The sequence below is a fragment of the Crocodylus siamensis genome, chromosome 1, assembly GCF_052110815.1.
Source record: "Crocodylus siamensis isolate JL-2025a chromosome 1, ASM5211081v1, whole genome shotgun sequence".
NCBI classification, from domain to species: Eukaryota; Metazoa; Chordata; order Crocodylia; family Crocodylidae; genus Crocodylus; species Crocodylus siamensis.
The window spans coordinates 166,208,308-166,222,402 of record NC_143395.1 but is presented as its reverse complement, the minus strand read 5'-3'; the positions used below and the strand labels follow the sequence as shown (position 1 = coordinate 166,222,402).

Here is a 14,095-nt window from a genome sequence, read left to right as displayed (position 1 = left end):
ATGAGAACTGTAAATTGTTTTCAGCTCGAGTTTTTATCTTTTTTTGCTGAAAACTTGGCAAGTGTGTGTGCAATTGCACCCACATAATATTCAGACTAACATGTACATCCAAATGTGTAAATGCACACAGACACACATACACAAACTATTAATACTGTTCTATATCTAAGCCCTTCTAGTCTGCATGGCCATTTCTTCCAATTTTTCTCCTACTCCTCCATAACTAATATAAAGCAACATATTTTGTGATAGAAAGCTCAAGTCCTGTGAGGCACTAAGCATGACAGAGTGAGAGCAGGTCTCTGTCAAACTGTGAACTCCATTTTGCTTTGTGAAAGTCATTTTTATTGCAACTTTCATTGTGACCCCCACTTCGGACTGTAACCTCAATTTTGGATTAATATATCCCACTCGTGGTGAAAACTAGCCTGGCCAATATACTGTAGACACTTTGCAGCTCACATTGAACTGTGGGATACACTGGAGAGAGCTAACAGTGAGAGAAAGCAGTCAAATACTATCAGAATTGAATGGCTCTCCTCTCCTTATCTCTCCTGGGAAAAAAAAGAAAAGGATACTTCCAGTAAAGCCAGTGACTGAGCTACCTTGCAGAGAGACAGGGATGGGGAGCAGGCATGAGGGACATGGCTGGAGTTAGGAATCCCACCAAGCGAAGCAGAGAAAAGAAGGAAAATAGTGTTAAGGGATGGCTGTTTCTTTAAGGTCACTAACTCATATAAGACAACTCAACTAAGCAGAAGAAAGCCAGTAGAAGGGTTGCGCAACCTACAGAGACTGAGCACGTACAAGAAACACAAAAAGGGGCTAGGTCAGACCAAAGGGGCTAGACCAGCACAGTTTTTCTTTTCCAAAGATCTCCCACTCTCCAGGGTTGTCAAGAAATGACTGGGTTCTTTGTTTGTTGCCACTGTGCTCCTGTAGGCTCTCAACAGCACAGGGTACCCACAATACCTTTAAAAATACTGTAGCACTGTTTGCGTGAGTGATGTGATGCAGAGAAAAATTTTCCTGTCTCATAATAAATACCCATGTTTCCTGAATACTGATTATTATTGCTAAAACACAGCTATAGCACTAAAAGTATACAAAGCATACACAAGAAGGTCTACAAGCACAGACAAGATGGGCTTCCAGCAGGCGGCCTGGGGGAACTGTTGGATTGGGCTGGGTGCGGCCTCTGAGCTGGGTCAGCACCTGGCCCACTAGCAGCCTGCCTAGGTGGCCACAGGGTATGCTGCCACAGCTCAGGGGCCACTCAGCCTGCTGGCAGCTCACCTCCGGGTGCAGGAAAGGCCAGCAGGCTCCACTGAAAGAAGAAATGTTTGGGTCCCTCACCAGTTCTGCCTTCAGCAAGCAGCTGCTGAAGGCACAAGTGGTGAGGGGCCCAATCCTTTTTTTCTGCAGAGCCTGCCTGCCTCTCCCAGGCCAGGGTGGGAGCTGACAGCTACATCATTGCAATTTGCAAAGTTGCAAACTAAACTACATCCAGATATAGTTTACTGCAATGAAGAAAACTCATGTAAAACCCCCAAAACTGGCGCATGTGTAATGCGTGATGCTATTAAGCCACATAATTGAAATTTTCATCACATGTACATCGTGACAACCATCATGTGTACAAGTGTCCTAGGATTTCTGAGCAACAGTAGGCTACACAGATAAGTTTTGGTTCTGCTACATAAGTGATTGATATAGTGGCCTTGCCCTCTGAGCAAGGAAAGTATGTGAATACCTTGGAATATAAATGCACCTGTTACCCTTACCTAAACTAGAACAACAGACATTCCACCACATAGAACCATAATGACTCCTTCCTGGGTTAGTAGCAAGTCTTGAACACAAACCTTTGAAAGTAAATACAGACCACTGCCACTTACACAAACATATGCATTGCCAGTGGGTTACATAACTATTGTTTAGTTATAGACAGCAGTGGAATATTGCCTAACAGCTCTTTCTTTCCATTCCAGACTCTGAAAAGGGAGGATAATCTAGTGAAGAAGGATAGCCAACAATATAAAAGGGTCATATTAAGATGTAATGCCATATTAGAGCCCTGGATTCTATTGACAATTCTACTAAAAATTAGCTTTTATAAAATGTATGTCTTTCACCTGCAAAATGGGGTCTTTGTTCAACAACCTGTACAGTGCAAACAATCACTAATACAGATGAAAATAGCATGGGTGGCCCATGCTGTTTGGAAGCAGTATGGCAAATAAATTACACCTAGAAAACTGATTGTGTAGTTTCTTTCACACACACACACACACACACACACACACACACAGAACTTGCTCACAAAGAAGTGAATGGGATTTCTATCACTGACTTCAATGAGATATGAAGCAAAACTAGAAAAATACATCAGAGGCTTATGCCATACAAACACATGGAGATCAAGACAATTCTACATACTTCCCTAAAACCCTCCTTTTATAATTGCAATTTCAATTTTTTTTCCTTTGCACTGTCATGAAAAAATAACCATAATCAAGTCAACGCAGCACTAAGCTTGAATTCTGAAATCTATTTCCAGAGTTCTATTACTAGCCCTGTCACTGCCATAAAACATGATTTAAGTAATTCATTTCATTTTTGGTGCCTGTTTCCCCACCTATAAATAAGAGATAACAATACTTACCTATCCTTATAAACTGCTCTGAGCTTTATAAATAAGTATGATACCAAAGAGCTACAAATTATTATCATTATTACTGTTAGCATAACAAAGGTAACAATTTTTGTGTGTTAGTGGTGATATTGCAGTCTAACTTCATGTATTATCTTTCTAAGATCTGTAACGGTGACAAAAGACAAAAAGAATGGTAGAACAGAGAAATTCTGTTAATACAGCCTTGAACTTCCCCACACAGTGAAAGCCTTGTATGATCCTGTATTATGCAGAAAACCAACGAATGTGAATATATTATATTATATTATATTATATGACCAAATAAAGGAAAAGATATTCAAGGGTTGCTCTTCATGACTGTTAAAGTATGTCTGACACATTTCATCAACATGTGCTTGGTATGCACAGATGGTATTAGCAAACGGTTCCAATGTTTTCAACACATGAAAAAGAAACACCCCAATTTAGACAAATCATATGAGTAAGCCAGCTGCTCAGGAAAAAGCATAGAGAACCCCTTCTGCAAACACAGAGGACCAAATTTAGTGCCAACATAATGGGTTATGTAAAAAGTATTTTAAAAAAATGTAATGTCATGGGAAAATACTGCCACTTTATCCAAATTAACATGCAGAAGGTATGCCAACCAGGTGAAACTTATATGCTTATTCCTTCCATGACAGGGCAAGTAACAAATTAGAAAATGTAAAATAACATAAGGAGTTTGCTTTATCTTGTATAGTACAGGCATACCTCGTTTTATTGCGCTTTGCTTTATTGCGCTTCGCAGATATTGCGTTTTTTACAAATTGAAGGTTTGTGGCAACCCTGCATCTAGCAAGTCTATCAGCGCCATTTTTCCAACAGCATTTGCTCACTTCGCATTTTTTAGCAATAAAGTATTTTTTAATTAAGGTATGTACATTGGTTTTTTAGACATAATGCTATTGCACACTTAATAGACTACAGTATAGTGTAAACATAACTTTTATATGCACTGGGAAACCAAAAAATTCGTGTGACTCACTTTATTGCGATACTCACTTTATTGCGGTGGTCTGGAACCGAACCCGCAATATCTCTGAGGTATGCCTGTAATGAGCTAAATCTCTGGCAACACAAATGCATTCAGCCTCCATGCACAAGCCACGCTTATTTTCACATGCACTAATCCAGGAGTTCTCCACTCCTCGCCCAAGGACCACATTTGGCATGGTCCTCAGGGGTCCCACAGATCCAAAAATGTAGTGGCAGGAAAGCACTGGCAACAATTCCTGCTCCCCTGCTGCCAAGTTTCTGGACCAGTGGGGAGCCCCACGGACCAGACAGCATGTGAGACTGGCACACAAAGGAGACCTGAGGCATGATCTGGACACACAGGCTGGCTGGAGATGGTGCAGAGCCAAGGGAGGTGACATGGGGCCCCAATCCAGGGGCCTCCAATCTGGCAGTGTATTCCCAGGGAGGCAGCACAAGAATCCCATCTGGCAATGGGGTACTAAGGAATGTGGCTCTGAGCCACAATTTAGCAGCACAGGGTCCAGTCCTGTGGCACAGGGCTGACGGAGATGGTGCAGAGCCCCACGAGGTGATGCAGGGCCCTGAGCTGGCAGCACAGGGGCCTGGGACCAAGGGAGATGACAAGCCTAATCCTGGTGTGAGGGGTCTGATCTAGCCCACAGACCAGCCTGTGCCACTCATTTGGCCCATGGCCCCAGAATGCTGAGAACCACTGCACTTAACAAATTTCTGCAATGACATCATTTCTCCTCTTCTACTTATTTTTGATCAATTTAGAGGTGATCTGCAGACTGCCTTCATCAATGAACTTGGCACAGTCTTTTATCTGTTATACACAAATACACTGGAAGTAAACTTGGGCCATATTCTGCACGTATGCACACCTGTACAACCCAACCACTATTACCACAAGTTTATTTTGATATTTTAGTACAAAGCAGGCTGATGTGATAGATACTTTAAAAAAATCAAAGTGCTTTAGACAAAATATCCATAAGAAAAGATGCTGAAGTCAACAAGAAGTCGGCCTCATCTCATTCCCTGGAAAATCATGAAGAAGGTCCTCAAGCAATCCATTTCTAAGCACTTGGAGGAGAAGAAGGTGATTAAAAACAGTCAGCATGGATTGACCAAGGGCAAGTCATGCCTGACCCACCAAATTGCCTTCTCTAGCTCCGTGGATGTGGAGAGAACAGCGGACATGATATACTTTGAATTTAGCAAGGCTTTTGATACCGTCTCCCACAGCATTCTTGCAAACAAGCTAAGGAGTACAGGTTCAATGATGGACCGTAAGGTTGACAGAAAACTGGCTGGATCATCATGCCAGTAGTAATAGGTAGTAATCAATGGCTCATTGTCTGGCTGGCAGCTGGTTCTGGGGCTAGTTTTATTCAATATCTTCATCAATGATCTGGAAGATGACAGAGTGCCCACTCAGCAAGTTTCCGGATGACACCAAGCTGGGGAGATCAGTAAATACGTTGGAGGGTAGGGCTAGGATTCAGAGACCAACAGACTGGAGGACTGGTCCAAAAGAAATGTCATGGGCCATGTTCAGACGAGCACAGACATTTGGTACCCCAGGGACAAGCAGCAGCAGCACACCTTGCACCACAGCTACCTGTCCCCAGGGAATGCTTGTACCACGGACGCTTTGACATGCAGCATGTTACCCCAGGGATGGTAGGGGAGGCTGCAGCCAGCACTCTGCTGTCCCCAGCGGCCTTACCTGGGGGCCTCCCAGGGGTGCAGCAGTGGCAATCTTGCCAGGCAGCGCCTGACTGGCAGCCACAACGCGGCTCTGGGCAGCCAGGCTCCACATCTCAGTGGTGCATACTGCCCATGCGTGCACTGCTCCAGGGTTTTTTTCCGCAAGGCTTTTTGACACCTAGATATCCAGGGGTCAAAAAAACCCAGGGAAAAATATGGAGCAGCATGTGCATGAACAGCATGTCCTTGCGGCATGGAGAACACCTGACTATGTGGTATGTTGCACTGCAGACATGTTTGCGGCCCCATATATCACACAGCCACACTCATCTGGATGCACCCATGAGGTTGAACAATGACAAGTGAAAAGTCCTGCACCTAGGACAGGACTAACTGCAGGACTTAGTCTCCTTAGCAGGTAAGTCTGAGGGGGAAAGGGAGAGAGGGGGAAGGGCAGCAGATTGAGGCCCCAGAGATGAGGAAGGGAGTGGGGCCCAGGCAGGACCCACTCCCCACAGCCCCTGCTGCTCCCAGGGCCCTGCTCCCTCCTTCACCACTGGGCTTTGATTTATACCCCCCACCATGGTGGTGAGGGAAGGAGTGGGGCTGGGGCTGGGGCAGGCCTTGCACAGCCAAGACGGAGCATGGGATGGAGCTGCAAGTGGCTCATCCGGGGTGCCCGGCACAGGAAGCCTTCTGCTCCTGCACACACGCCAGGAGGGCATGGGGGCCATGTCCCTGGGATCTCTGCATGGGGTGAGTGTGGGCTGCAGGTTGAGGTCTTCCCGGTGGGGAGGTTGGGCCAGGCTGCACTCGGGGCAGGCAGCAGCAGTGCTAGGAGAGGGGGTTGGGGAGGCTACAGTGAATTTTGGGGTGGCTGCACCCAACCCCCACCTCCCAGCATGGCCACTGCCCACCCCAAGTGCAGCCCAGCCCAGCCCCACTGCCAGGAAATTTACAGGGCAGCCCTAGCCTCAGCCCACAGTGGCAGCCTGCCCTCACCCCACACAGATCCAGGGGCACATGCCCCCCATGCCTCCCAGGGTGTGCGTAGCAGCAGGAGACACCCCCCCAAAACGAGCCGCTCACGGCTTAGACCCGCATCCTGCCCCAGCTGTGCAGCATCTGCCCCAGCTCCAGCCCCACTCCCTCCCTCACCGCTGTGCACATGCCTCTCCCTACCCCTGCTATAGCCACCAGAAGCCTGCGGCTGGGGTGCCTTGCAGTTCTACTGCTGCCTTGCATTTGGGGGCCTAAGTCCTATTAGCTCCCCCCTTCCACAGCCTATGGCTGGACGTGTACAAGTGCATGGGGTCAGATGTAATGCACCTGAGGCTGTTGAGGGAGCTGGCTGAGCTGTTGGCCATTATCTTTGAAAACTCGTGGCGATCAGGAGCAGTCCCAGATGACTGGATAAAGGGCAAATATAGTGCCCTTCAAGGTTCCCTCCAAGCTGTGCGCATGCGCGGCCATGCACAATAAAAAATCTTGCCGCACAGTAACTTTTTAATGCTGTGCACCTGCCTGGAGAGGAGCTGCGCTGCAGCTTCCTGTAAACCTTGGGCAGCAGAGGCACCAGGGCCGGCACAGGATACTTACCGGTGGAAAGTTACCGCTCAGCTACATGGGGGACACTCTGTTCCTCTGTTCCACTCCCCACTTGTTACAATGCTGGCATCCCCAGCGTATGTGTTGGATGAATGGACTGTAAAGTGGATAGAAAGCTGGCTGAATCATTAGGCTCAATGGACAGTGAACTATGGCTCAATGTCTAGTTTGTGGCCAATATCAGGTAGAGTGCCCCAGGGGTCAGTCCTGGGGCCAGCTGTGTTCCATATCTTCATTTACGATCTGGAAGACAGGATGCACTGCCCACTAAGCAAGTCTGTGGATGACACCAAGCTGTAGGGTGTAATAGATATGCTGGAGGGTAGGGCTAGGATTCAGAGAGACCTTGACAAATTGGAGGGCTGGGCCAAAAGAAATCTCATGAGATTCAGCAAGGACAAGTGCAGTCCTGCACTTAGGACAGAAGAATCAAATGCATCACTACAGGCTTAGGACCAGCTGGCTAAGCAACAGCTCTGCAGAAAAGGACCTGGAGGTTACAGTGGACAATAAGCTGAATATGAGTCAATAGTGTGCCCTTGTTGCCAAGGTGGCTAACAACATACTGGGTTGCATTACTAGAAATGTTGCCAGCAGATTGAGATAAGTAATTATTCCCCTCGATTCTGCACTGGTAAGGCCACATCTGGAGTAGCGTGTCCAGTTTTGGGTCCTCCACTACAGAAAAGAAGTGGACAAATTGGAGGGAGTCCAATGGAGGGCAATGGAAATGGTTAGGGGCCTGGGGCACATGACAATCACAGAAGAGGCTGAGGGAGCTGTGCTTATTTAGTCTGCAGAATGAAGACTTGAGGGGGGATTTGATAGCAGCCTTTAACTACCTGCAGGGTGGTTCCAAAGAGGATGGAGCTAGACTGTCTCAGTGATGGCAGATGACAGAACAAGAAGCAATGGTCTCAAGTTGCAGCAAGGTAAGTTTAGGTTGGATATTAGAAAAAAACTCTCTTACTAGGAGGGTAGTGAAGCACTGGAACAGGTTACCTAAAGACGTGGTAGAATCCCCCTCCTTGGAGGCTTTTAAGGCCCAGCTTGACAAAGCCCTACCTGGAATGATTTAGTTGGGGACAGTCCTGCTTTGAGCAGGGGGTTGAACTAGATGACCTCCTCAGGCCCGTCTTACCCTAGTTTTCTATGATTCTAGGCAAAGGATCTGACTTATCCAGCTGAAACAATTCTACGGTCCTTAGCAACCTAAGAAAGATGTCCTCTGCAAACCATTGCATCCAGAATCAGGCAGAGTCTAGGTTGCAGTACAATAAAACCACAAAGCAATAGAAAAAATAGAGAGAGACTAATTAGAGATGGCACTAATCAAAATGTGATTTGCATGGTACCACTTGCTTTCAACACATTTGAGGACATCACAAAGAGCCAGACTGCAATAGCTTTATTCATGATGATAGTATTTTACATTTTAAGTAGCTGCACTCAGGTCAATGGAAACTATTTGTATAATTTGGGTCTGCTCAATGTAAGGAAGGATATCATAATCTGATCCCAAAAAGTACCACCTACCAAAAAAAACACAACAAACTGTGATTCAAATGCATCATGAACATACACCATCCTATTGCCATTGCAATATTCTTTAGTCTATCCACAGAAGGACTAACATTCCTAAGTGCTAAAATATTTCTGATCTAACCTAGAAAATGCAGAAATTTGCCTATGCACCTGTCCTGCTGCATCAGCAAAATTTAAAGCTCATGTCCAAACTCCAAAGCCAAAAATGGACAAATTTTAACATGAATATTTTTTGCCTATGCCCATGGGAAGAAGTCCCAGGATTTCTTAATTTAACAGAGTTCCAGAAATCTGGAATGTTTGTGATAAATACCCACTTTTTATCTTTCATCTGAATGACCCATATTCAACTGTGAAATCTGCAAAACGCTTGAGAGCCATAAATAACTTGCTTTCAGCTCCATCCAGTCTGTGCTTTTTGCATCCCTGAGTGCTGGCTATTTGGTCATTTCTAGTCCCAAAAAACTGCTTTCTTCATTATTAACAGCAAAAAGCAAAATAAGAAGAGATACCAGGTACCTAGAAGAAACTTACTGGCAAAGGCCAATAGGTTTTACTTTCCTCTTGGCCTGAGTAATTCCAGAGACAAATTAGGCCCATTCAGCTTTGAGTGGTCTGATCATTTGAATTCCATTCTGGAACAATTTGTTTGCTGGATCTTTCCAGGATCCACTTTTGAGAAAGTAAAAACACCAAAGGCAGAGGTATTCTCTATAAAGTTACTGACAGGAGAAAATACAAAAGGGGTATAAGTAATATTGATTTGGGTGAAATGGCAGAATCCTGAAATCCATAAAACTGATAAAATAGTCAGATATAAAACAGGAGATAAACAAGGCATCACAAAATGATGATACATGGTCAAATTCTGCCCTCAGGTAGGCAAGGGTAGAATCTTACAGATCCACAGTGAAAACCGGGAACACTTAATGTTTCCACGGGAAAAGCAAAGTTATCGGTTTTTGCCTTCTGAAAACATGTTAGATCATTTTTGTCTTATACCACATTGATATTACTGCTATTTGTATAGCTAAAGCCCTTCCAAGTAACAAATAATAATACTCTCCAGCCCTGCAGCATCTTAAATTAGTCATCAATGCTTTTTGCAGGCATCTGTGAGAAATGTATTACTTAACCTCTTTGTATCTTACTTTTCATTCTCTGTAAAATAGGGAAAGTGACAAAACTTTTAAAAGCATTCACTAATTGTGTGCACCTTAATACTGGTCTATGCAACTTAATGTACTGTAGACGCAAAAATTATTATCTCTGGATGATCACCCAAGATCTGAAATAAATGGCCTAAGTAGCTTGCACAAGGAGATAACAGAACAGGAACTAGAGATGGCTCTAATTGCAAAACGGAACTGTTTTACCATTTTCATGTTTAGAAAAAACAAGGAGATCTATTTTTTCTTCCACATGAGAAATGTGTTCATTTAGTAAACAGTAAACACTACTTCATTCATCGATACACTGTTTGAAAAATAATACTGCTTAGAAATACAGCTTAGAAATTGCAATCAATATTTTTCACTGGTTCTTTTAATCAAACGCAAATGTTTAGTGTTTGAACTTTTAGGCTCGGGACAAGTATTTCTCTTGAAAGATCCAAGGTGCCTTAAACATGTAATTTGATACAGACCCTATATAAAGTTTCACTACTGAGGCAAAACATAGCAGCTGTTTCATATAATACACCACCACACGAGAGCACATGCAGTGAGGAAAAATACTGTATTTCAGAGCCTCCCAAACTGTGGTTTGCATTGCCCCTCCCAGTAATCAACTAAATAAAATGTGGATAATCAAACAATAGGAGTGGGAGTTTGAGGGGTGGGGAGGAGGTGGGTTCATGAAACTTCTCTTGTGAAGGGATTCATAGAACGAAATTAGAGAACCCACATGAGCCAGCCCAATGGGAACACCGGTTAGCAGGATGTGATTACTGACATCCAAAGAGATCATCAAGGTGAACATTCTTCTCTTGTAAGAAATGCCACCAAAAGACACGAGTTATTTAATGATCACAGCAGTTAAAAACTTGCTATAGTCTTAACATAGAGGCTACACTTCCAAATGCCATTTTCAGCAAAAGATGCCTCACTGCAAAGTGAACTTAGCTGGGATAACCTGACCAACTTCCCAGGATTTTTATTGTAAAATGCCTGTTCACTCTGGGAAGTGGAAGATAAACCTGTTTAAAACTGGATCACATCAATAGTCACAGAAAGAGGGCCTGTGTATGAGCTGGTTGGCCACCTTCTCATGCCATTTGCTAACTAACATCAAACTTGAGTGCCTAGAGTTAGGCTTCTAAACCTTTTGAAGGCACCTCAGATGCAGTCCTGGTAACCCATAGGATGCTTGGAAGACAATGGGAGTGGCCAAGGCTCAGATCATGTCTATTTATTGGTAGATGCCTAACAATAAATGTAAAGCCCAAGCAACCCTTTCACCAGAACCCCCTCTGCCAAAAAGGATGCAATCCCATCAGGGAAGGGCTTATTTTTCTGTATTCAATTATATAACACCCTCCTGGAGTAGCTTTCAAGCTGCTAATATTATTCCAGCTATATTCACTTTGCAGTGCAGCAGTTTACTGGAAGACTTTTTCTGTAATCCAGACCCAATTAGGGAATCAGTTTCAAACAATTAAATCTATCTGCTTAGAATACCTCAACTATGTCAATAAAATAAAAAGATGAAATAAAACATATTAATGAAATATTTAAAAAGGATAATTATAGGCAAACTGGGCATTTTTCAAAACAGATGGAACTGAACTGAGTTTCAACATTTTATTCTTTATTCTCAAGCCGTTTGCTTTCTCCCCACATGCAGAAACTGTGTCCTTGACTCAGCAGCATAGACCACAGTTAAGAACTGCAAGCGAGCTATTTTATTTGCTCTTACCAAAGCCATATGGGGTTTCTTTTAATCAAGGCCTACTGACAGCAAAACATGTTACTACCGCCTCCCTCATCTGTCTGTATTTGGGTGAGGGCCCTTCCTGTCTGCAATGAGGTGCATAAAGGCAGGTCTCAACCTCAGTACCTGCGAAGGCATGTGGGGAGCTGCCCTGACAGCCTCCGGGGGGCACGTTGCCTTCCCTCACCAGCTGTATGCACATAAAGTTCAGCGGAGCCAGGTGTTCTGCTCCTGCCAATGGCCATGCATATAGGATTTTTCCCTCCAGTCAGGCCTATTTGATGTGCATTGGGAACATGGGTCACTGTTCATTAAGCAAAGATGCAAGCCCCCCTTAATATGGGGAGGTACTAAGTGCACATCAAGTGATTACTGGGGACAACTAAAGAAGAAAGGAGATGGAGGGGAGTGAAGGTCAAAAGTTCAGAGCAAGTGCTCCTAACAGGGACCCTAGGCAGAGCACACAGGACAGCCCCCACAGGACCTTGGACATGTCCAAGGAGTCAGTGGATGCTGCCTGGTCAAACTCTGCCCAGAGACATGAAGGGACCAGGGACAGAAAAAGAGCCCAGCAGGCCCCAGGGGGCCTCCCAGCCAAAGCCTCCTTCCTGGTCAGGTAGATAGGGAGCTTGGGAGGGGACTGAGCAGGAGGTCCGGATGCTTGCTGAAGCTGTGTATGGGAAGTGCAGAAACAAGCAAGTGTGGGGGGTAGCACAGCCAGACCCTCAGCAGGATGTTCTGGACTCCTCCCGGGGGGGAAGCCATGCCACTGCGTGTAGGAGAAGTTTCTCTTCTTGCGTGTGCGTGCGTGCGTGTGTGTGTGTGTGTGTGTGTGTGTGTAGTTTCTGTGCATGTGTATAGTTTCTCCACACATGTGCACATATACATATAGTTTCTCTGTAGGTGTGTGTATATAGTTTCTCTGTGTGCATGTGTGTGAGTGCATGTAGTTTCTCCCTGTGGGTGCACATAGTTTCTCTGTATGTGTGCGCACACGTGTGTGTATATGTAGTTTCTCCCCATGGGTGGGTGGCTGTGTGTAGCTTCTCTGTCTGTGTCTGTGTAGTTTCTGTGTGGGTCGGTGCATGTGTGTGTAGTTTCTCCCCCTGTGTGTGTGGGGGGGTGGGTGTAGTTTTCTCCGTGCAGGGGTGTCTGGGCTCAGGGGAAGCCTCTCTTCAGTCAGCCTCTGTGGGGTGGGTTTTGTTCAGAGCCAAGACAGCCGGGCCTGGGTGGCCAACAGCCTGTGGGAGCCCATGACCTGCCCTGGCCGCGCTTGGGCTCGGCAGGAGCAGTAAAGAAGGGAAGAAGGAGCCAGTCTCCCTCAGCGCACCTGCCTGCGTGCCTGGTGCAGGGGCTGCCTCACCGCCCTGGGCTGGGCTGGGCCGCGCGTAGGGGTCCCCTCAGGCAGCTCCGCCGAGGGGAGGGCGCACGTGCGTGCAAGGGGTGCCCCCGCCCGCCCGCGGGGACCAGGGAAAGGGCCGCGTGCCGGCACTCACCGCCCGTGATCTGCGCGGGGCCGAAGCAGAGCGCCAGCTGCAGGCACAGCACCAGCACGGGCAGCCGCGGCGGCGGCGGCGGCGACTCCGGGAGCGGGTCCCCGCGGCTGCTCGGGCTCATTCCATGATGCATCTTCCACCCGCCAAGGGCATCGGCTCGGGGGCTGCAGCGGCACAACACCGGCCCGGCCCGGCCCCTGTGGCGGTGCTGCAAGGGCCGGCCGCGCGCACGCCCCGGGGGAGGCGGGCAGGGAGCCCCCGCCGTCCCGCACCCGCACCCTCACCTGCGCGCGGCTTGGCTGAGGGGAGCCGCCTCCCTCCCGCCCCAAGCAAGCCCCGCTGCCGCCGCCTCTGCAGCTCCCCGGGCAGCGGGGGGGGGGGGGAAGGGGAAGGGCTCGCGCGCACACGCACACACAAGCACAAAACAAACACACAAGCTGACACACACAACCTCAGGCACACACACACACAGATGCACACAGGAGGACGAGACACACAAGCTAAGACACGCACATATACACAGACGCACACACACGGAAGCACGGGATACATACAAGCTGAGACCGACATGCATACACACACACATGCACAAACAGTGTACACACGCATACACAGGCACACACGCACAGACACAGTGCACACACACGCGCGCGCGCGCACACCTCCCCCTACCTGCCGGCGGAGGGGGCCGGGGCGCAGAGGAGGCCCCAGCCGGCTCCAGGCTCCGGCTCCTCCAGCAGCTGCGGCGCTGCCAATGGGAAGCCCGAGCGTGCACCTGCCTAGTGCACCACCGGCCTCCGTCCCCCTCCCCGAGGAGGGAGCCCCGCGCTCACAGCGCCCTGCCTACCCGCCAGGCAGCAGCAGGCATGGCGAGGAGCAGCCAGAGGCTGCTGCAAGCCCCGTTCCCCCGCCTGCCTGGGCAGCAGAGAAGCCGGGTGCCAACCCCCCGCATGGCAGCAGTGGGCAAACCTCCTGCCGTCCTTTCTATAACCCTCTCCCCCCGACACACACACACACACACACACACACACACACACACGTAGCAGGCAGGGATCCACCGCCAGTGTCGGCTGCAAAAAAAAAAAACACGGTCCTTTGCCCTGCCCCGTGCATATGCCAAGATGAG

The 14,095-nt window shown here is 47.5% G+C and overlaps 1 protein-coding gene across 5 annotated transcripts in view; it reads right to left on the bottom strand.

The window, feature by feature from the left end:
• Positions 1-13,863, bottom strand: part of SUSD4 (sushi domain containing 4) — a 142,701-nt gene extending 128,838 nt beyond the window's left edge. The window contains exons 1-2 of one of the 5 annotated variants that reach the window (XM_090048182.1): positions 13,642-13,863; positions 12,970-13,133 (exon numbers count right to left, since the gene is read on the bottom strand). In XM_090048182.1, coding sequence (XP_089904308.1) covers positions 12,970-13,102 — 133 coding nt within the window. In that variant the 5' untranslated portion in view covers positions 13,103-13,133; positions 13,642-13,863. Of the gene's footprint in view, positions 1-12,969; positions 13,134-13,253; positions 13,619-13,641 lie in introns of those variants that run through there. The other 4 variants (XM_090048174.1, XM_090048191.1, XM_090048160.1 and 1 more) reach the window with 4 other exon arrangements.
• Positions 13,864-14,095: the final 232 nt, after the last annotated feature.